The sequence below is a fragment of the Caretta caretta genome, chromosome 5 (assembly GCF_965140235.1).
Source record: "Caretta caretta isolate rCarCar2 chromosome 5, rCarCar1.hap1, whole genome shotgun sequence".
Taxonomy (NCBI): domain Eukaryota; kingdom Metazoa; phylum Chordata; order Testudines; family Cheloniidae; genus Caretta; species Caretta caretta.
In genome coordinates this window covers 96303943-96326874 of record NC_134210.1, presented here as the reverse complement: position 1 = coordinate 96326874, position 22932 = coordinate 96303943, and the positions used below count along the sequence as shown (strand labels likewise).

At 38.5% G+C, this 22932-nt stretch overlaps 1 protein-coding gene across 7 annotated transcripts in view; it reads left to right on the top strand.

Moving 5' to 3' along the window:
- VPS13A (vacuolar protein sorting 13 homolog A) overlaps positions 1–22932 on the top strand; it is a 315178-nt gene that overhangs the window by 226723 nt on the left and 65523 nt on the right. For 5 of the 7 annotated variants that reach the window (XM_075128708.1, XM_075128710.1, XM_075128707.1 and 2 more), the window contains 8 exons: positions 8879–9024; positions 9128–9209; positions 11227–11340; positions 11774–11849; positions 11969–12132; positions 12449–12494; positions 12809–12932; positions 15001–15115. In XM_075128708.1, coding sequence (XP_074984809.1) covers positions 8879–9024; positions 9128–9209; positions 11227–11340; positions 11774–11849; positions 11969–12132; positions 12449–12494; positions 12809–12932; positions 15001–15115 — 867 coding nt within the window. Of the gene's footprint in view, positions 1–8878; positions 9025–9127; positions 9210–11226; positions 11341–11773; positions 11850–11968; positions 12133–12448; positions 12495–12808; positions 12933–15000; positions 15116–17605; positions 18153–22932 lie in introns of those variants that run through there. The other 2 variants (XM_075128712.1, XM_075128713.1) reach the window with 2 other exon arrangements.

Sequence of the window (22932 nt, the reverse complement as noted above, 5' to 3'; positions counted from 1 at the left end):
TCCCAAATGTTGGTGCATTTCAGACTTGCTATGTAAAGTTTATGTAGCCAGACACATTGCAGGCTGGGGAAAGAAATCTTTCTTTTAAGAACCCATACACACAGGATTCTCAATACTTGGGCTAGCACTCCTTAGCATGACACTTGCAGAATTCCCTTAGATCTGAGGTGTAAGACTTTATGGGGCAGCAGTAGTGGATGGTAGAGTACCAGTTATGATCCTTTCTGGCACTCTCTCTGACTACATCCTTAGGTATTCAGTTGCAATGACAGATATTTCAAACCAGTTCTTTCATCACCATGGTTAGAGAAGGAATTGCTTGCTGCAGTCTGCTGTGTATGGATCTAATTCATACATCTTTTTACTTGCTAGTTTTGTACCTTGTCAGTCTCTACTTCTAAATTGTTTGTCCAGTCCTGATGTCTACAATTCAAGGTTATTGAAAAATTGGAGATGATTCAGAGAAGAACCACAAGAATGACTAAAGGATTAGAGAATGTACCTTATGGTGATAGATTCAAGGAGCTCAATCTATTTAGCTTATCAAAGAGAAGTGCTAACCACATTGTAGTTTACAAATACCTGCATGGGGAATAAATGAAAGGAGGCATGAGTCCACTGCCACTCAGTTCCTTCTCAACTCCAATAGCTAGAGACAGAGCATTCTGCTGCCCACTGTATTCAGCTCCCAACATTTCGCCTTTGACTTTTTATCTTATTTTCTTATTTACTTCATTTATTATAATTTCTCTCTATTTTCATTTCTTTGTGCCTTTTATTTTATTTAACACGGTTGTACTTCTGGGAAAGATGGTTTTCTCTCCTCTCTTCTTCTTGGACGTGTCATTTATGCTGAAGCACAGCTTGTTATGCCCCAGGATTTAAGCCCTGTCAGACCTGCCACAGTGATGGACATTCCAGTTGCCTTCTCTGTTTGGGGGACTCCTACAACCTTTTTAATGCAAGGTTTATCTGGGTTTCAAGGGCCGATCTAATGTCACAGGCTGCCTTGGTCCCTGTTACTCCCTTGTCTATGGCCCTGGAGAATAAATCTCTAAAGAAGAGGAAACATACCTCTCCAGGCAAGGAAATGAAGAAGAGCAGTGGGTCACCCCATAAAACCCAGGGAAGGTTTCATCAGATTCGGAGATTTCTGTACCGAGACCGATCCCGATACTGTAGTATCCTACTCTCCTGAGTCCCTTTCATTAAGAGGAACCTAGGAAACCTATCAGACATCACAGGCACAGTGACTATGATTTTCCCTTCCCTTATTCCTCCTCCCCAGTGGGATTACTGGGACCCAGGGGTTCACTGCAGGGACCAATTCTATTCGATACCTAAGAAAAAACCCTGGCATCCACTGGTGGTGTATCAGCCAGTGACTCTTGCAGATAGTCCTGGTACTGCACACCTCATACTGCACACTTGTCCAGTACCCGATGATGAACAGGAAGAGTAAGAGTCTTATGCTGAGGAGATCTTTCCTCCCTCTATAAAGTTCTCTTCATCTCCAAATGAGGCAGTAATGCCATCACCACCCTCCTATACTGATGATTTCAAAACCTTCCAGGACTTCATTAAGTGGCAAGCAGACTCTCTTCAAATCCCACTAGTGTAAATCCATGGCCATGGTGGTGGTCATGAGAACAGCATCCTGGCTCCACTGCTCTGGTCTTCCAAAAGATGTGCAAACCACGTTTGATGACCTGCCATTTGAAGGGCCTAAGCTCTTCAGTGGGCACACAGACTCTGCTCTACACCCAGAACAATGTTGCACTCATTGGGGATGTATGTGCCTGCAAAAAAAAAGGTGGTGTGCTGGAGCCCGAACTTCTCAAAGATTGAGACTATTTCAGTACCATCAGTATACTTTCTCTAAGCCCCAGGAGCCCTTCCATTGAAAGCCCAAACTACAAAAACTGGGGCCGCCCACCCCTACTTCTGCCCAATCAGCCCCTCCCTGTAAAAGGCACTTTTGATGCCTGGATCATGAGCGTCAGGCAACCCACTTCAGTGAATCAGTTGCTATGCCACTTAAACCCATTCTGAAGACCGACTATCTCACTACTTACCTGCCTAGGAATCTCTTACCTCAGACAAGTGGATATTGGAGGTAGTCAAAATGAGTTACTCTGTACACTTCCATTCCATTCCTCCTTTCACCCCACACCATCCCACTTCAGGGACCCCTCTCATGGGGAACTCCTAAAATAAGAAGTTAATTCCCTCCTCCTTTTGGAAGCAATAGAGCCAGTCCCACTAGAGGTTCATTGTTCTAATCAAATTACTTTCATGTTCCCAAGAAAGACAGAGGGTGGATACCTCAGGAACTTGAACAACTGTGTCTTAGTACAATACTTCAGAATTCATGTATCCATCCATCCCTCCCACAAGTGCTTTCTATGCTTTGTAATAGGGGCAGAGTGCTATCAATATTGATTTCTGTCCTTCAGATTCTCCACAGGTCCAAGGGAGTTGGCAAACCGTGGTAACAGCTCAGATCCGCCAGTGGGAAATATCGGTATTCCCATACTTGGACAACTGGATTCTCAGAGGTTGAATGCCTCGAGGTCCATTCAGCAAAGTCCAGGGAAATTAACACTAACACTATTCCAATCTCTGGGCCTTTGTATCAACCACAAGAAATCCATGCTCACTCCAGTACAGAGAGTAGACTTTATAGAATCTACTCTAGACTCCACAACAGCAACCGTCTACCCACCCAAGGAGAGATTCTCCACCCTGTTCTACCTGATATCAGAGTGACAGTTCAGTCCATAAACAATCATAAGGACTTGCCTACAGATGTTGGGCCACATGTCGGCCTCCAAGTAGGTAACTTCCCATGTGAGAATGCACCTCAGATACCTTCAGACATAGATAAGAGTAGTGTATCCTCCAGATACAGCCACTCCGTCACCATGCCTGGGGAAGTGTTGGACTCTCTTACATGGTGGAAAAACCCACCATCTTACAACCAGCACCTTCGAAGACCCTCACAACAGATGCATCTCTGTTAGAATGGGAATTCACCTGCAGGGAGACACAGCACAATGCAAATGGTTGGGACGGGTATTGGCCCTCCATAGCAATATCCTGGAATTAAGAGCAGTATGATATGCTCGCCAACACTTCCTTCAAGCCATACGAGGTCACTCCATCAGACTAACTCTGGACAACAGGGCAGCAATGTATTACATCAACCACCAGGGCATTATGTGCATTATTCCAGTCATTATGCACGGAGTCGCTAGGATTGTGCAATTGGCGCATCTACCATCAGATCAAAATATCAGTAGTCTATTTACCGTTCTTCCAGAATACAATTGCTGGCTCCTTTAGCAGACACTTTTGGCAAGGTGGAAGCTCAACGACTCTGTCTTCTGCAGCATCTGCCAGATCTGGGCCATACCACGAGTTGACCTCTTTGCCACTGTGAACAACACAAGATGTTGTCTGTTCTACTCCAAGGGAGATTATGGCCCCAGCTCTCTTGGGGATTCCCTGATTATGCCATGGCCCCATACCCTGCTGTATGCTTACCCACCTATACCACTAATCCTCAAGACCCTTCTCAAGCTGCGCTGAGAAGGAGCAAGAGCTATCCTCATAATACCTGTTTGGCCAAGGCAGGTGTGGTACTGAAACCTTTATTCACCTTTCAGAGGTGACACTCCTCAGACTTCCTATCATGAAGGTCCTCTTGACATAGAACTCAGGGATATTCATCCTTCCTAATTCCTCCTCCCTCAATCTGAGAGCATGGCTGCTCAGTGACTCCCAAGCATGGAATTGACCTTCTTGGGTACAGTTGAGTCAGTTGTCTTATCCAGTAGACAGTGGCTCTCAACCTTTCCAGACTCTGTACTCCTTTCAGGAGTCTGATTTGTCTTGCATACCTCAGGTTTTACCTCACTTAAAAACTACTTGCTTACAAAATCAGACATAAAAATACAAAAGCACACTGTTACTGAAAAATTGCTTATTTTCACCATATAATTATAAAATCAATTGGAATATAAATATTTGTACTTACATTTCATTGTATAATATATACAACAATATGAACAAGTCATATGAAATTTTAGTTTGCACTGACTTTGCTAGGGCTTTTTATGTAGTGTGTTGTAAAACTAGGCAAGAATCTAGTTGAGTTAATGTACCCTTGGAAGACCTCTGCGTACCCCCAGGGGTACGTGTACCCCTGGTTGAGTACCACTCAAGTGCTCTAGAAGTGCTGTATGTAAGCTCAAAAGCTGGTCTCTTTCACCAATAGAAGTTGATATTAAAGATATTACATCACCCACCTTGTGTCTCTAACGACGTAATGTGTCAATCATGCATATGTAGCCTGGGATTATTTAAGAGTGCAAAGTGCACCTGTCGCAAGTAACAGTTTCTTTATTCAGGCAGCTATTTAGAGTTAAGAAGATGAGATTGGTAAAACACACTCAAATTTTATTAATGCACACAAATATAATAGAAATAATAGAAAAATCAACATACATAACTATAAGATTAGTACAGTTAAGTGGTTTCCTGAATTGTGCATACTTACAACCTTATGGAGACGGTTAGAAAAAAAAAAGATGGAAGAAACAGCTAGGGAAGCTCACCCTAACAGCAAGACACTGGGCCAGGCTTGCTACCTGGTTGCCCCATGTCATCATCTGAGTGGATCTAGGGATTGGTTTGTGACAACCTTTTATACATTGTTCTCCATTCCACTCACAATTGTCGAGGATCATGTCTGATTACAATCTCAGTTCCTATTCATATTTGGACTTCTAAGAGGCTAATTTTAGGGTTCTGGTTGTCCATATGTGGTATTTGGGTTGATAGTACATTACATTTCCGAAAGTTAACCCAATGATTTGAATCAGTCTCTTTCCCAATAGTTTCAATACATTGGTGTGGTTAGCAAAAAGCCCCTAAGGTGCTACCATATGTTTGTAGTTGTCATAAATATAAAGGGAAGGGTAAACCCCTTTGAAATCCCTCCTGGCCAGGGGAAAACTCCTCTCACCTGTAAAGGGTTAAGAAGCTAAAGGTAACCTTGCTGGCACCTGACCAAAATGACCAATGAGGAGACAAGATACTTTCAAAAGCTGGGAGGAGGGAGAGGAACAAAGGGTCTCTGTCTGTCTATGTGCTGTTTCTGCCGGGGATAGACCAGGAATGGAGTCTTAGAACTTTTAGTAAGTAATCTAGCTAGGTATGCGTTAGATTATGATTTCTTTAAATGGCTGAGAAAAGAATTGTGCTGAATAGAATAACTATTTCTGTCTGTGTATCTTTTTTGTAACTTAAGGTTTTGCCTAGAGGGGTTCTCTGTGTTTTGAATCTAATTACCCTGTAAGGTATCTACCATCCTGATTTTACAGAGGTGATTTCTTTACTTCTTTTTACTTCTATTTCTATTAAAAGTCGTCTTATAAGAAAACTGAATGCTTTTTCATTGCTCTCAGATCCAAGGGTTTGGGTCTGTAGTCACCTATGCAAATTGGTGAGGCTTTTTATCCAACATTTCCCAGGAAAGGGAGGGGGTGCAAGTGTTGGGAGGATTGTTCATTGTTCTTAAGATCCAAGGGTCTGGGTCTGTAGTCACCTAGGCAAATTGGTGAGGCTTTTTACCAAACCTTGTCCAGGAAGTGGGGTGCAAGGTTTTGGGAAGTATTTTGGAGGGAAAGACGTTTCCAAACAGCTCTTCCCCAGTAACCAGTATTTGTTTGGTGGTGGTAGCGGCCAGTCCAAGGACAAAGGGTGGAATATTTTGTACCTTGGGGAAGTTTTGACCTAAGCTGGTAAAGATAAGCTTAGGAGGTTTTTCATGCAGGTCCCCACATCTGTACCCTAGCGTTCAGAGTGGGGGAGGAACCTTGACAGTAGTTTACCTGTTTTTCATACAATGCTTTGCTAAACTACCACATGATACATATTGCTAAATTTTATATTCTTAGGTCAAGCATGTATTATTTTATAATCTTTGATCAAGTGCGTAATACTCATGCTGATTTATGCCAACTGCCAACTTCTGCTAGGCCTCACTCCTAAACTCTTAACACTTAAAGCTTAAGACATATAACCAAGCCTATTTTTAATACATATATTTTGATTCTACTTGCTGATACAGCTTCACTAACTTCTATTATTATTTCTGTAAGCCTGTTTAGCAGATTATATATTACCCAACACTGTTGACGTTGCAAGATCAGGTCAAACATCAACACATGGGAGCCTCTCCGGGACAAGCATAGGTCTGATATCCTTTTGATGTAGGAGATAGGGTGGCAAAGGCAACTGCCCCTGCATCCAGCTCGCACTAGGAGGCCCAGGGGAATCTCAAGGTCATACCAAACACCAAAGAGAATCTTTTTGAGGAGTAGGGGGAAGGAAAATCTTTTCATAAGCCAGCCTACTTGTTCACAATTGGCTTCAAGGAAATAGTTCAGTACTCCCAATCCCTAGGATCTTGGTCTTGCCAGCACCAGAGGCCAAAGGGACCGACGCCCCATTTCCATAAGCAGTAAAAACATAAGCGTTTTTGAAGGGTTTCTAAACATGGCAGTCTGCCTGCCACTTTCAGTGGCTGCCACTTTCTCCCAATTAGAGGCAGACTTGCTGCCTTTTGCCCACCCAATCCTGCACCCTGAGGTCTCAGCAGGTGTGTGATTTTTTTTAACATTCAGGTTTTAGAAGCACATCCAGATGGTGCTAAATACGCCCTGCCCTCCATACATGTACGCACATATACACACGCTACTTGTCTAAGAATTCTCTTAGGATCCTCAATATCAAGATATTCAGAAGAAATTGCAATCCCTTCTCAGAAAGGGAACCTATGAGTTCTTGCGACCAGTCAAAATTGAATCATCTGAATTTTGTTTATTTAAAAGATAAAAGTTAAGATGATCAGCCTGGGTACCATCATGCCTTTTAAAGGAAGGTGACTAACTATATATATGTATGTTTTTTTGCCTTTAACCTTTGCAGATACCTACATATACAATGAGATACTGTCCAAGCACCTGAAATATCTCAAATTTGTCATAGACAACAGCACTCTCAATTTCATGTCTTGCCATTTGGGCTATCATTGGTAAATAAATGCTTGATGGTAGTCATGTCCTGTCTACACAGGCAGGAAGATACCTATGTCCCTTCTTGGATGATTGGTTTATCAAGAACTTCACTCTAAAATGTGTCAAAAGGTGAATCTGTGTCACCAGTGACATCGATAGGGGTCATAATAAAACTCAAAGACCTAGCTTGCACCAAGCAGACAATTGGAGTACACAGGATCCTGCTAGACACAGCACAACTCAAATCCATCTGCTCCAGGACAAGATCCAGGGCAATTACCAGACTGTCAAAAGAACCAGTAATTGACAGCTCAGACCATTGTATGAATGTTTCATGTGGTAAAACTGCAACAGTATTTGTAGTCCCTGTGGTATTTCTCCACAAGACCCTGAGATCCCAATGGAAGTAAGCGAACCCATGGACTCCTGTGTTGCATGTATATGACAGACTACGATTGGGCCTTTCTGGCCTGGTGAAAGTTTGGGAACAATCTACAATTAAAAGTGAACTTCCAGGTCATACTGGCTAGGAATGCATCCAGCTTACCTAGACTAACTCCAGGTATATTTGGTATCCATTTCAGCATATGATAACTAAATTGAAGGTAGGCCAGTGTCACTTCAGACCATTATCGTCAGGTCCACGTGTGACTTGATACTTTCAAAAAACTGCATTTAAAAGCTTCTTGTGTCATAACATAGTAATATGGTTCTTACAAAGCTGATGAAAGCTTATCTTGAAACAGTTAGTTTCTATTATATTAAATTTCTTACATGAAAAATCATTTTGCTAGTGTCAGTGGCTTCATAGAGTGATTGGGCTTCAGGTTCCAGTGGCTGATCCAAGTGTATATCAGAATTTACAAAGATGGGAAGGTGCTACATACTAACTGGATGCTACTCTCCAAGGTGGTATCTGTGTCTACCTTAGTGAGACTATCATCCATTCTTCTCATGCCACTTGCCCATCCCAGTGAGGCTTTTCTCCATTAATTCAAGGTTAATGGGTCCTTAGGGCTCTGTTGGAAGCAGGCTAATGGTAAATTTCCATGTACCACTAAGGAGTATTAAACCCAATTAGAATCCTGCAGAGAATCAGAATGCCAAGAAGTCAGTTTCTCTTGTGCATTGGTGGGTACAGTCTTGAGGTGCAGAGTGCTTGGAGCAGTTTTTTCTTTTAAAATCTCTTTTGTGAGCAGGGGACAGGACTGCTATAAGTATGCAACTTTCTTGTAAACTGGATTTAATCAGTCAAAGAACAGAATGTTTTGTCAATGTGTTTGTGGTTTTTTGCGTGATTGACTCAAGTCTACACACATGTTTACTGTGTGATTTACTCAGTTTGCTGCTATTATTTCTAAAAAATGTATTAGGTCATTTTCTTTATCTTCATTCTTACCCTTTAATTTGCTGTTTGTCAGAATGTTGCTGAACACTAGATATGAATTCATTTTTTTGAATGTCACTCTTATGAAATAGGAGTCAGTCAATTCCTAAATCAGATGCCATGTTGATGAATTCCTTTTCTCTTTTTAGAAAATATTTGATTCAAAGTGCAAACGTTTTAGTGAGAGAGGGGGCAGATTCTGCTCTTCCAGAAAAATTCTGCTTTGGGCTTTCTGGTCTTGTTTGCTGTGTGATAATAGCGGGAAACTTTCTGATTAGGATGAAGTCAGTCAAGATTAGGAAATAACGTATGCTAATGACACCTAATGACTTTTTGTTAAAACGTTAAGATACTATCCAATCAAATGTGGAGTTCTACATTCTCTTTCTCTTTCTTATTCTTTCAGTTACATTTAAGTTTCTCACTGAGCACGGGTGGAGAAGATAGTAACAAAGAAGAAAGACAGCATGAACTGATTCCAGTTCAGTCCGTGAACCTTCTGCTGAAGAGTATTGGTGCCACACTCACAGATGTACAAGATGTTGTCTTTAAGTATGTTGAATATATAGTTTTATAATGTATAAGTATTAAATTCACACTTTCAACACAGGGAAATTCATTTTGTTCTGCTCTAAATAATGTGGACTTCTTTTAGGTTGGCTTTCTTCGAACTCCACTATCACTTCTGTACTACACAACAACTACAATCAGCAGTTATTAGGCATTATTCAAAACAGGTTAGTCTAAATTAATTTGTGTACTTCTTTGTTTAAATACATTATATTATATGCTGGAGCTACATGTCAATGTACTGTATTCTTTTCTGGTTTGTATGTTTATATGCACACTTGTTAAAGAAGCAAAGTGAAATGAAAATATTTGGTAGGAAACAGGCTAGTAACCTAGATTATGACTCGTATTTTTAGAATACTATTCTTAAAATAAGGCTAAATATCACCTCATCTTAATAGGATACCAATTTTCAATCTAGTCAAATTTAATAAAAAATAGTTTAAAGGTACTATATTTGCCCTGAGCTATGCTGCCATTTTTTTAGTTTACAATTCCATTTTTCTATGACTTAAGTGTTGAGCCACCAAAACTGATAAACAGACTGTACAGGGAAACAGATACTGGTTTTTGTGAAGCAGATTCTGGGACGTTTATGTTGAATGCAACAGTCCCACTGATTGCAAAGGTACTACTCAAGATATTTCTTGACGTGAGTAAGGGTGGCAGAATCAGCTGTATAGAGTATCGGTGGGTAAAGAGTGCAGTGAGTAACAGGGTATCACACTGAAATGGATAGTATGAACTAAAACAGAAGTAACACCAGGCTCTGAGTGTTTTATCTCAAATTCAGTAACTTCTGAATTCTGATTTCTCCCCAGTCCAATGGTTTTGTTAAAGTCTCTGCATTTCCCAGATGAGATGCGTCCAGAGACTGCCACAGGAATGAGTCAGTGCTGTTCAGCACTTGAGACTCAACAAGCTGGTTCATCCTTGCTAATCAGACACTCCTCAGAGGCAAATCTAAAAATTCCCCAGCTTGGCCAGCCTCTAAAAAGAAGAGCACCAGTGTGCTTAACTCTGAAACTAAGTGACATGGCAAGAAATCTGACATCCTTTCTGACTCTCCCTGTCCCCAACGGGAAGGTTTGAATTCTGCTGGGTAACTTGCCCGACATTTTTTATCCAATTACATATCAGAGTGATACAGCAGTGATATTCCTGACAAAGGACATGATAGTTCCTGCCAAGGGAGAAACAACCTTTACTCAACTTTCCTGCCAAGGCACCCAAACCATCTTAACTCTGCCTTGTAGTGATACAATGAGAAAAAGAAATATGCAAATTGGAGAGAGTCCAGCAGAGGGAATGAAAATGATTAGGAGGCTGGGGCACATGACTTATGAGGAGAGGCTGAGAGAACTGGGGTTATTTAGTCTGCAGAAGGGAAAAGTGAAGGGGGATTTGAGAGCAGCCTTCAATTACCTGAAGGGGGGTTCCAAAGAAGATGAAGCTAGGCTGTTCTCAGTGGTGGTAGATGACAGAACAAGAAGCAATGGTCTCAAGTTGCAGTGGAGGAGGTCTAGGTTGGATATTAGGAAACACTCTTTCACTAGGAGGGTGGTGAAGCACTGGAATGGGTTACCTAGGGAGGTGGTGGAATCTCCATCCTTAGAGATTTTTAAGGCCCGGCTTGATAAAGCCTTGGCTGGGATGATTTAGTTGTTGTTGGTCCTGCTTTGAGCAGGGGATTGGACTAGCTGACCTCCTGAGGTCTCTTCCAACCCTAGTATTCTATGATTTTCTGTCTTTTTCATCTAATCTGGGACGACAAACACTAATATGCATTAGTCATAATTGTGTGGTTACTTCATGGTGTCACTACAGGGCAGAGTTAAGGTTGTTTGGCTGCCATAACAGTGTATTTCCAATTTGGATTTCTTTTTAAATTTAACAATAACCCTGAATTATGTGAGTTCTGTTTGTTTGTTTGGGGGGATAATTTTAACATACCTGAAATATTTTTATCCTGAATCACTGATATGTACTCTCAACCTTTAACTCCATCTTAGCATAGTTTTTGTTTGGAAGCACTATATGTAATTCTGAGTATATTACTATATTCCAGCTAGAAACCACTCATCTAGTATTGAATGAAAAATATACCTTCCTTGTTATAGTAAAATTTCTATGCAAACCATATATTTTTGTAATGTTTTTACTTCAAAATTATTTTCATTTTAGGCCATTAAACAAATGTATGTTCTTATTCTTGGCCTTGATGTTTTGGGCAATCCATTTGGATTCATAAGAGACTTGTCTGAAGGAGTAGAAGCATTCTTCTATGAACCTTACCAGGTAAAACTGCCATTTAGCATCTTATGAAACATAATACAGTTGGTAAGCTACTTAGATGTTGTTTGAAATGTAGATATATTGTAAGGAGCTTTCATTTTAAAATTGGGTTTAAACTTTTAAATGCCATTTCTAGGAGATGCATTCAGTTCTGCCAAATCCTAGTATAATACTAATTATCAGGAAAAATTATAGCAAAAATTTGTGTAAATGCAAGAAGGGAACAGCCTTTTCATACAGTACTTCTGACAAGAGACTATTCTTTACACTAATTTACTCTAAAGAATATCAAGCACATAACAATTGGAAGAATCCAGTGGCTGAATTTTGTTGTTCTGTTAAAGTATACTTTTTATATAAAAATATGACATTCAGATAAATTACTCTTTTTCAAATAGGATTATTTCCTTTTTCTATTAACCTTTTCCCCCCTTAGGGAGCCATCCAGGGTCCTGAAGAATTTGTAGAGGGAATGGCACTTGGTGTTAAAGCACTAGTAGGGGGAGCTGTAGGTAAGCTGTAATATGTTTATACTTTTATCTTTTGATTAATAGCGACCATGTAATCTTGTGTAATGTGATCATGTTAAGTAATTTGTGTCACTTTTACATAATCTTTAATTTTTCCATAGGAGGATTAGCGGGTGCTGCATCAAGAATCACTAGTGCTATGGCTAAAGGAGTAGCAGCAATAACTATGGATGAAGACTACCAGCAGAAGAGAAGGGAAGCCATGAATAAACAACCAACTGGCCTTAAAGAGGGCATCACTCGTGGAGGGAAAGGCTTAGTGTCTGTAAGAAATATCACTTTAGAAAAAATAAGCAACTTCATCCAATTTATCTATATAGACTACATTTTAATCATGCTGTTGCAAACTTATTGCCAAAGTAGGGTTTTAATTGTAAACTGAAAATATACTGAAATTATAAAGGAGGTATAGAAGCAGTAAAGAGCGTCAGTTGTTTCATTAATTTTCCATGGGCCTTAGTGTACTACCTCCAGCAGAACCCATGTTTTGAATCACATTAAATCACAATTAGAATTTTTATAAAGTAATAAAAATACATTCTGAAAACATGTGAGTGAGAATTGTCTATTTCTCCCCATAGGGTTTTGTTAGTGGCATAACAGGAATAGTGACAAAACCAATAAAAGGTAAGTATAGTTCTTGCAGTGTGTTAGCAGTGCATACGTTCTTGATTCTAATATTTGTTGAGAGAGGTTGAAAAACTCATATCTGGTATACAGTGCATCTTATTGTTTTATACTTCAAACTTGATTGACTAATTTTTGGATGGACCATCTTAGGTAATGACAACGTGTAATTATTAGGGTAAATTAAATTGTGCTTTTTATAACTCAGTGAAAGTAGAAAATGTGATAGTGATTGTTCATAGTTTTCAAGTATTTGGGAAAGAAGGTTTATGAATATTACTACATAAAGATGTTTTTCTTTTAATTATTTCTAGGAGCCCAGAAAGAAGGAGCAGCTGGTTTCTTCAAAGGTGTTGGGAAAGGTTTAGTGGGAGCAGTAGCAAGGCCCACTGGAGGAATCATAGACATGGCAAGCAGCACATTTCAGGGTATTAAAAGGTACAGTATAAAATAGAATAAAGACAGAATAACAAATAGCATGAAAGACCGGTACTGATGCTAGAAATGAATATATTCTGGTAGTTGTGCCTTGGTACTTTTTCAGGAGCTTTCAACTAATCATTTGTCTCCAGTGGCACAAATGCTTCAGATAAATAGTTCATAATCGGTTTATTATTTATATTGATAACAAACATCTTTCCAAATTGTTAAGGGTACTTTACAATAACTAAAACCAGAGTATCAAATCACAACTATAATTTAATACAATTACTTGCCTACTTCAGCTGTTGTTGGCTTAAAATAACTCTACCTAAAGCCTCATAATCGAAACTCCTTCTATGAACCCCAGTCTCTCAGCCTGACCCTAAATGCCCCAAAGAAAACATGAACTTTGCAGGTTGATCAGAAGGTTAATGTATACAGAAGCCATGAAAGGGAATTCCAGGACTGACTGGCATTGTCAAGTTCCTCTCCCTTCCTGTTTACAGGGAGAGAGTTCCAGCACTTCTGCCGAACACAGCTGTGGATTGAATATTGTGAAACTCACACTCAGTAATATCAAGCCCTATAAAAACTGAATCTAAATTACCTTGTACTGCAATGGACAAAGAAGTAGGAGAAAATATTTTAAATGTTAATTATTTTATATTTAAATATATTAAATATTTATATTTTAAATAGCTTAGTCCCCAGATGTAATTGAGCTAGAGCAGTTTAATCTGTGGTTGCATATCCCTACTTTTAAAATTAACTGTTATGAATAAAGTACACCACTTCTTGTGCTGTAATCACTGTATGTTAAAAAAAAACTGATTTTTCATCCAGTGCAAAGGAGAAACTTGCAGCTTCCTAAAATTGTTCTGTTAAGTCATTAAAAAAAAAAAACAAACTATTTTAGAAGGAGAGAGGCTCCCTAAGAGATGTCTACTGTTTAGATTTATAGTAACTAAACGCATCTGGTATTACAAGAGGAAGAATGCAAAAGTAGTCTGAATAATATTTTTAAAGTGTCTAAAACATTCCATATGTATAAATTATATACTTAAAATATATGGATATATCATATACCTTTTTTTAAAAGAAATTATATTAATGCAAGATTTAGTTCATAAACTTCAGTGCACAAAAGTAAGGGAATAAAGGACTAAACAATTGATATAACATAAAACAATATCATTGTAATATACACTTGTTTATATTTGCATGTTTGGCACTAAATTTTCAAAAATTGCTTGGCACAAATTTGTGCATGCCAGGTAGTGCCCTTAGGGGGGAGACAGGTTAGAAGTTATTACCTATCAGTCCAGCTAGTAAGTTTGATCCATCTTTCCTTCTCTAGACCTCCTCAATTATAAGTGAAAGCTTATAAAGTTGACCATATTTATGTACTGTACATAAAGCTCATGCTGTTGACCATATTTATGTACTGTACTGGCCTTGCTGCTCTCCAGGATCTGGACCATTGTTTTTTCCTCATACCACTACCCTCCCCACTGCCTCTTGCTCTTTTTTTAAAGTTCCTTTGTGGAGAAAACACGGAATATGGAGCAAAGTTGAAGGAAGAACATTAGCACAGGGTTCTTTTACATGGAAATTTCAATGAGAGGAATTTTGTAGACAATTTACAATATAATTTTCTACAGAGTCCTGCTTGTAAATAAATACATACTTGTTCAGCCTTGTGTTCCATAAATCAGTAAATAGGCACGCACATTTATACGCAGTATTTTTGTTGTCCCATTGACTTAACAATAAGCATGTGCATAAGTCTTTGCCATTGAAGCCATAGTATGTGTAATGTGAATGTATCGCATAAATAATAATCACCCTGACTAGTCAGTGAAGATTACAGTTGTCCAATTACTATAGCTATATGTGCCTCAACAGTCAAACTGAAAATTGCATGTAAATTACATATAGAGAAAGCAAATACGTCATTTTACCAGTATTTTAAAAATTTACGTAGGATAACTTTAGGAGCTTTTTGAAAATATGGTATTTTAAAAGTATGCCAACATCTGTGTTAAATATGTAACATATTTTGAATTTGCTGCTTTGTTTTCAGAGCTACAGATTCATCTGATGATGTGACAAGTCTGCGCCCACCTCGTTTCTTTTGTGAGGATGGAGTTATTAGACCTTACAGGTTAAGGGATGGGACCGGAAGTCAGATGTTACAGGTGAAGGAACTGAAAAACAATTTGGTGTAAACTTGCATATGGGAGAGGAAAAAGCCTAACTCAGTTTTTCCAGAATTTTTACTCTTATTTTGTGTCCCCTGCCAGTATATTTTTGATATTTAGTAACCTGTAGTCTCATTTGTATCTTCATTGCATGGGTTTTATGGCCAGTCTGGCAGGATTTTATAAAAAGACAGCTAATACTGACCTTTCAGAGAGAACTTACGGTATAATTTATATCACAGTGTCCTTAATTATGCACACATTCCCAGAGTGGCTTAAATAGGAGAAACTTGCATGTGTGAGTTTTAGGCTTTTTAGTTTTGTTACAACAGCTGCAGGAAACATAGTTTTTCTTTTAATAACTTTTTTTATATTGTGTATTTAGGTAAAGTTAAAGCACAATGATATTTTTGACTGAATTTTAATTGGTTAAACTCTTCTGCAACCACAGTGTGTTTTTAATTAAAAATGTGAAAGTAATGTTTTTGCAGAAATTTGTATTTGAGATACATGGACAGTAACTATATTTATATCACACTGCTTCAATTAAAAGCATTTCACTAATTTTTAACTGTAGCATTGTTCGTATACATCATTTTATGATATGAGCTGAACTGCTGTGAATAGATTGATTCAAGATGTGTAATTCTGCTTTTTATGCTGTCTGGATGTGTACAATCGCATCACAATTTTTCAAATGGAAAAAAGATAGGGAAATAGAATATTTTTTTCCTCTAATGGTTCTGTTTTTTAATTAAACGGTCAGATAAAATGAGGAGTGTATTTAGATTTCATAAATTTTTAAATAGTGTGATATTTTAATAATTGAGATGCTTCCTATTTTTACCTTAACCACCTTTAATGGAAAGTTAATATGTAATTCTAACATTACAGTTGAAGTACTTCGAACTGATTTTACAGTATGCCCATAAATAAGATGGAAAATTCCTGTCATCTAATTGTCTTTCATTATCATAGAAACTGAATGTTAAAAATATCCACACCTGGGAAATGACAGAATCAATAGCTGCTAGTTGAATGCAAATTGAAGAGGACAGATAGGATGTTCTAATATATATGAAAGCCTTATATTAGAGATTTCCCTTCAATACCCTAGCAGTGTGTTGGAATTCCTGAGATCCAGAGATGAATTTGAGAAAGAGTAGGTGGCCTTCTAGAGGATGGATGGGAAGTTGCATAGCCAAACATTTTCAAAAATATTTGTTACCTGGATAGGGTTTTTGTTTCATTTAGAACATATTTTGAGATGCTGCACTGTGCATCATTTGAGATGCTGCACTGTGTGTCATTTATATAAAATTAGGATCTGTCTGTTTCTGTGTATTCTGCTATATCTTCTCTACTGCCTCCTGCTAAAGGGGTGCTTTTCTGAATCAAACTATTCTAAAATTAAAATTGCTAAACTGAGTTAATATTATACCTTACTAACGAGTTCCTCTTCAACATTCTTTGAAGATCCTATGACACTAACAGCTATAATCTTGCTTTTTTCTCTCATGGTGCAGTTTATATTTCCTGTGCTATTATCTTGCAAAACACATACTAACCAACAACATGGCCTTAACTGGCAAACAGTTAAAAATTGCTACTGATAAACAGCACAAAAAGGCCTAGTCACTATACTTCCTCTTTCTGATAAGACAGTAGGGTTCTTGATGTATTTCCCCTTTAATCTTTCATGCCATGCTAGTGAAGCAGAATGCTAACAAGACAATAAGTCCAACTCCTTGAATACAAATTATATAATTATTTTGTATAGTTTATGCTCCATCTTAATTTTGCAAGTGTTTGGATTAGATAACACATTCATTTGTGAGCAAATGAGTAGTTTTGAGAGGACCTCGAAGGCACTGGCTGATAGATTGATTCAAGATGTTTAATTCTACTTTTTATGCTGTATAGAAGGCTACAATCCCATCACAATTTTTCAAATGGAAAAATGATACGGAAATAGAAGATTATTTTTCTCTAATGGTTCTGTTTTTTAATTAAACAATAAGATAAAATGAGGAGTGTATTTAGATTATCATCCTATACCTTGGAGAATATTCTGATGCCCACTGACGTTCAAGTGACTTTAATCTTCAGAGAAATGCAATAGTCACCTTAAGCATGTCCCTTTCATTAAATAGGATTTATACATTAAAGCTCTGATATTGCAATAAGATGTATGGTGGCAGATCCCTATGCTTACACAGAACCCTACTGAAATCATCGGGTCTTTGTGTAAGAGCAGTATTCTGCCTGTGCCCAACAAGTTTCAGGTTTAGGTGAATCTTTGGTGATTCATTTGCTGATTATTATAGACAGGTGTATGACTCTATTAACAGGGGATTGGAAGGGTTCTGTTGTATCCTGAATTCAGAAACCATTTCAGAATTTGTCTGCTTTTTAAAAACTGACTAACTAACTTGCCAGCTTAAACTAACACTTCTGCTTTTTTTTCTTCCCTTATCATGCTTGCAGAAAAGACAGGCCTACAGGGAATGGACTAAGACTCACAATAATAGTGATGATGATGATAATGATAGCTAGGAAAATATGCACCATTACAAATGCATGAGTTTTTGTCACGTTAGTTGGACTCTTAGTTTATACTATTAAATGTTGTTGCTGCCATTACTGCCATAAAAGTAACTTTGATTTTAATTTTTGTCTTTTAAAAGTTGTACAAAAATATAGGTCAACAAAATATATGATAGTATTTAAGCAGAGAATTTAAGAATATAGTAAATATATTTATGTACTAAGTTGACAGTCAGGAGCTAATGTTATACTCTGATTTAATGATATTTTTGCAGGTAAATTTCCATAAATTATAATCTGTTTTTTCCATTTTCATCAGAGTTTTAATATTTTTTTTTATTTTAAATCATCATTTGTTAGCTAAGATGCCTTTATAATATACATGCGTTCAGTGTAATCTTTTTGAGCTGTACTGTGCTTATTGATATTAAAAATGCTGTTGAATATTTTGAATTCTGTTTATTTGATATTTCCAAAATATTTTGTCTGACTTTCTTTTAATAACAATAAACTTGTTTAAAGTTTATCTAAAAAAATCGATTCATCTGTTCTGTTCCAACATCATCACTCATATTTCCCAGAATTAGATTATGTAAAAAAATAAGATTATGGAATATGATTGTCCTAGAAAGGTTAGTTTAAAAAAACTTATTAAAATTCAGGTAATCATTTTGATTTTTCATCCATCATTTCATTTTCAAGAAAACTGGTTCTTAAACATTCGTTTTAGTTTACACATGTTGAATTTTTCAGTTAAATGTGGATCCCCTTAAAATCCTTTGTTGCCAGCTTAGAAGATTTGGTTCTTCATATAATGTGAAACATTCTTTTTAGAATGCATTTATACTGTCATTTACTCCAAAAATTATTGTTTAAATGCATTTTGGGAATGTGGCCCTTTTTGTTTTAGTCTTGTATGTTATTCTGTACAGTAACAGGTATAAAACATACAGGTCCTCATTAAACTAGGTGGAAAATGCAGAACGCAAAATAACAAAAGGCTTACACAGTACAGTATTAGATGTAAACTTTCAATTGTCACTGTAAATGTTCTTTGTTTCTTTGACAAGTGCTTTATTTACATTTCTTTATTTACTAGTAGACGTGCATATTTTTCTCTAAACCAGTTGATCTTTTATACATCTAAATTTAGGTATTGGGGGCAAAGGGGCATTATAAAAGCATTTACAGTATGTTTGTCTAGTAGTATGTGTTGTGCAAACCAACTCTTCATTCAAATATCAGCAAAAAGATTGTCCAAAAAAAACTTCACTCGTTAGTGCCAACTAAAACCTTATCATATTTATCAAAAGAGTCAGCCTCCTCTAGTGCATCCAGTTATTTCCTTACAGCTTTTGATGGGAGAACTACCTTACAGTGCAGACTGCTCATCCTGATTTTCATGCTGTTGCTACTTCATATGCTTTAGAAGCAGTTGCCCAGTTTGCATTCTTGGGCAGTGAGTGGAGGGATGAACATTGACAGTGCAGATAATAGGGTGAGGAAACTTGATTTGAAAACTCATTTCAAAGGGAACTGCTGGTGCAGAAGATAATTATGTACCTTACACTACTGTTTGTTTCTACAATATTGGACTCTTCAAGAGAAATACCACAAAAATGGTTTAGAGAAAATATTGCATTTCATTACTGCCTTGAGATTCTGCAGGAAAAATATGGGAGTATATCAGACATAAAGTTATATTATAATATACTGTATTTGAAGAAAGTAGAGGAAAAAGTGTGTATTCTTTAACCTGAAAAAATTCATGCTGTGCCTAAAAGGGGAAATAGTTTTAAGTTCATCCTTCTGAAAAGGTCAACTACAGTATTTAATGTTCCCATTATGCTTTATTAGATTTATTGCTAGCAAACTGTAACTTTAAATTCAGCATCTGACATTTCCCTTTTCTTTGTGTGCATTTTTAACATGTATAATTGGCTTTTTTAGTATAGTTCCTTCTATTTGTGCTTTACGTCCAACTTCCACTTCACTCTATAGTGGTATACTTGCTAAATCAGGAAGTCTCAATTTTATTTCCTTCATAATGAGGGACACCTTTAAGTAAATGGAAACAAGTAATTGCTTTTAGTTCAACCATGCAAATTAACTGTAAAAATGGCATTGAGTTCCATGTTTCTTTTGACTCAGTGATTTCATATCAAATTGGCTCAGTTTATAAGTATAGGAACTAAGTCAGGTTCTTTTCTTTTTTGAGTAGATTCAGCCACATATTCCACATTTAGATGTGTGCACACCCAGCACCCCGAAGCTGGAGAATTTTGCCTAACAGTACTGTACAAAGCAGCACTCATGTTTCATGCTCATTGTCCCTCTCCCGGCTATCTGAAGCAGCACCACCTTGACACCCATCAGTTCCTTCTTACTGCCCATGGCTGGAGTTGTAACTCGGTGTGGTTCTTAAGCTCACAATCTCTCTCTAACTCTTAGTGACTTTTTCTAGTTGTATGTAGTTAGTTAGTTAGTTAGTCAGTCCCCTTCGTGTTAGTTAGATTTAGTTAACTATTTCCCTAGCGATGCCCTCACTAGGATTCAATTTGTAAATTGTTTACAAAATGGACTAAGGTGGCTAGGGACCTTCACCTAAAGCTGCACCTACTCAAACAGGTCCTGTGGCCTACCTTGGCACCGAGGCTTGCGTCAGATCGGAGGCTACCATCGGGTTCTGAAAGTGCTGCCATTTTGTGCTGTGGAACCAGATTCTGGCTGACAAAATGGAAGGAGCCGCTCCCCGTGTGCACTGAGGAAAAGGCCTCATAAAACCAATCGTGATCACTCCAGGTCTCGTGGAGACACTTTTGCCGCCTCTAGAACTGGCACGGTGTTAATTCTGGCGTGCGGGATGGAGCAGGACCCTCTAACTGCTCCCCACTACCACTCAGGGAGGTCAGAGTCCCCATACCGTCAACTCATGTCCTCTGAGTCCAGTACCAATGAGGGTGATGCTGGCACTGGCTGTTTCCACGCCAGCAGCATATCAGGCAGCAATGGACTTCTTCCACCTTTCTATCCCAATTTCTCCCTTGGTCCAGGACTTTGCTGGGGCTACGTTGTTTATAACCTTGCTGGCGGGGTGAGCTGCTGAACCTTTGGGTCTGTCAGCACCACACCTTGATGTTTTCCTTCCTCAGTCCATGGAAGTGGGTCTGGGAAACTCCTTGATACTCTTGCATCCTGCGCCGCTGATGTTACTATGGCGACACTCGCCACCCTTCACTTCAACACTGTCAGCTACTTAGGTATTGCCGCTGACTTCAGGGTTGATGTTGCTCTTGGCACTGGGAACAACAGAGGCATATTCAATGCCAGAGGTACCATTTCAACCATCTGTGCCAGTCCGTGCCTCTTTCTGGGTGACGTGAGTCGGACCGATTACTCACACCCTCAAGACTGCCTCCACTTTTGTCCCTTGAAACCCAACACTCCTTGGTGTTGAGGTTGGGTTCTTCCTTCTCTCACTCTCCATCACCTGGTCCACATCGGGGGCAGTCCATGGTGAGCCATGGGTACCAAGATTGTCGTTTGTCTGTGTTCTTTTCTAAGCTGCATTCATGTCTGGAGCAGCAGCGTCTCCATATATTAGATGTGAGAAGATGTCTAGCCTTCTGTCTGGACAGAACTAAACCATTTTGTGCTTCACCTCACTTATTGGTGTCATGTGGATTGTAACATCTTGTATCAATAGTGCATATGAAATAGCTTTGACTAAGCCTTCTTAGCAGGAGCAAACTCATTATGTGAGAGTGCAACTAAATCAATATCATTCCTAGGTGACATCCCAATATTGGACATTTGCAGGGCTGCCCTGTAGTTGTCGATACATACATTTAGGAACTATTATGGCATCATCCAGAGCTGATGCAAACTTTTGGAGGGCAGTCCTGGAATCCCTGTTTAGATCGACTACAAGCCCCATCTTCTGTGAATACTTCTTGTGAGTCACCAAAGTGGAATACATGGCTGCATCTACTTGAAGAAGAAAAAAAAGAAACGGTTACTTACTGTATCTGTGCTTCTCCGAGATGTGATTTGGGCATATATTCCATGACCCATCCTCCACCCCCTTTGGATCGGAAAGGAACTGAGGACTGTCGAAACAACACTGCCTTATATAGCCAAAGGAGGGGCTATGAGCACAAGTCACCACCACCACCTCCTACAGGTACTGCAAGACAAAATTCACTGCCTCTGGTGCTCTGGGTGTTCACACACCTAAGTGAAATACAAATCTGCATCACATCTTAAAGAAGCACAGTTAAAGTAAGTAACCGTTTCTTCTAAACTGTGGTGGTTCTGGCTCATATGTTCATGGTATGGCCGCTTCTTGAATCCTGTATGCAGTTCTGGTTGCCTCGTCTCAAAAAATATATATTAGAATTGGAAAGATGCTGAGAGGAGCAACAATGATGAGTGGTATGGAACAGCTTCCATACAAGGGGAGAGTCAAAAGCCTGGGACTTTTCAGTTTAGAAAAGAAACGAGTAAGGGGGATATGATAGAAGTCTATAAAATCATGAATGGTGTGCTGAAACTGAATAGGGAAGTCTTATTTGCCCCTTCACATATACAAAAACTTGGGGTCACCCGATGAAATTAATATGATTTTAAACCAAAAAAAAAAAAAAAAAAGGAAGTACTTCTTCACACAATGCACAGTCTATCTGTGGAACTCATTGCCGTGGGACATTGTGAAGACCAAAATATAACTGGGTTCAAAAAAATAATTAGAGAAGTTCATAGAGGATAGGTCCATCAATGGCTATTAGCTGAAATGGTCAGGGACACAACTCCATGTTCTGAGTGTCCCTAAACCTCTAACTGCCAGAAGCTGGGACTGGACAACAGGATGGATCACTCAATAATTGCTGTGCTCTGTTCATCTCCTGTGAAGCATCTGGCACCAGCCACTGTCAGAGACAGGATACTGGGCTAGATGGACCATTCGTCTTCCCAGTATAGCATTGTGTATGTTCTTCTTTACCACTAGTATTCCTGATGCAGTCAAAGTATTAGAGGTGTATAGTTAATGTGCATTTGAGACATAAATCCACTTGACATCTTGAAGCAAAGATTCTGAATTTGTATCTTAATCAGTATTAGCTGATCCTGAAAAGAATTCTGCTCAGTCTCCTATAGTTCTATTGGTTCTGCAGTACTAAGAGTAGTAAAAAGCAGAGTGTGTGTGTGTGTTTTTTATATGCAGTGTTGTTGTAGCCATGTTGGTTTTCTAGATCAACTTCTGTTGG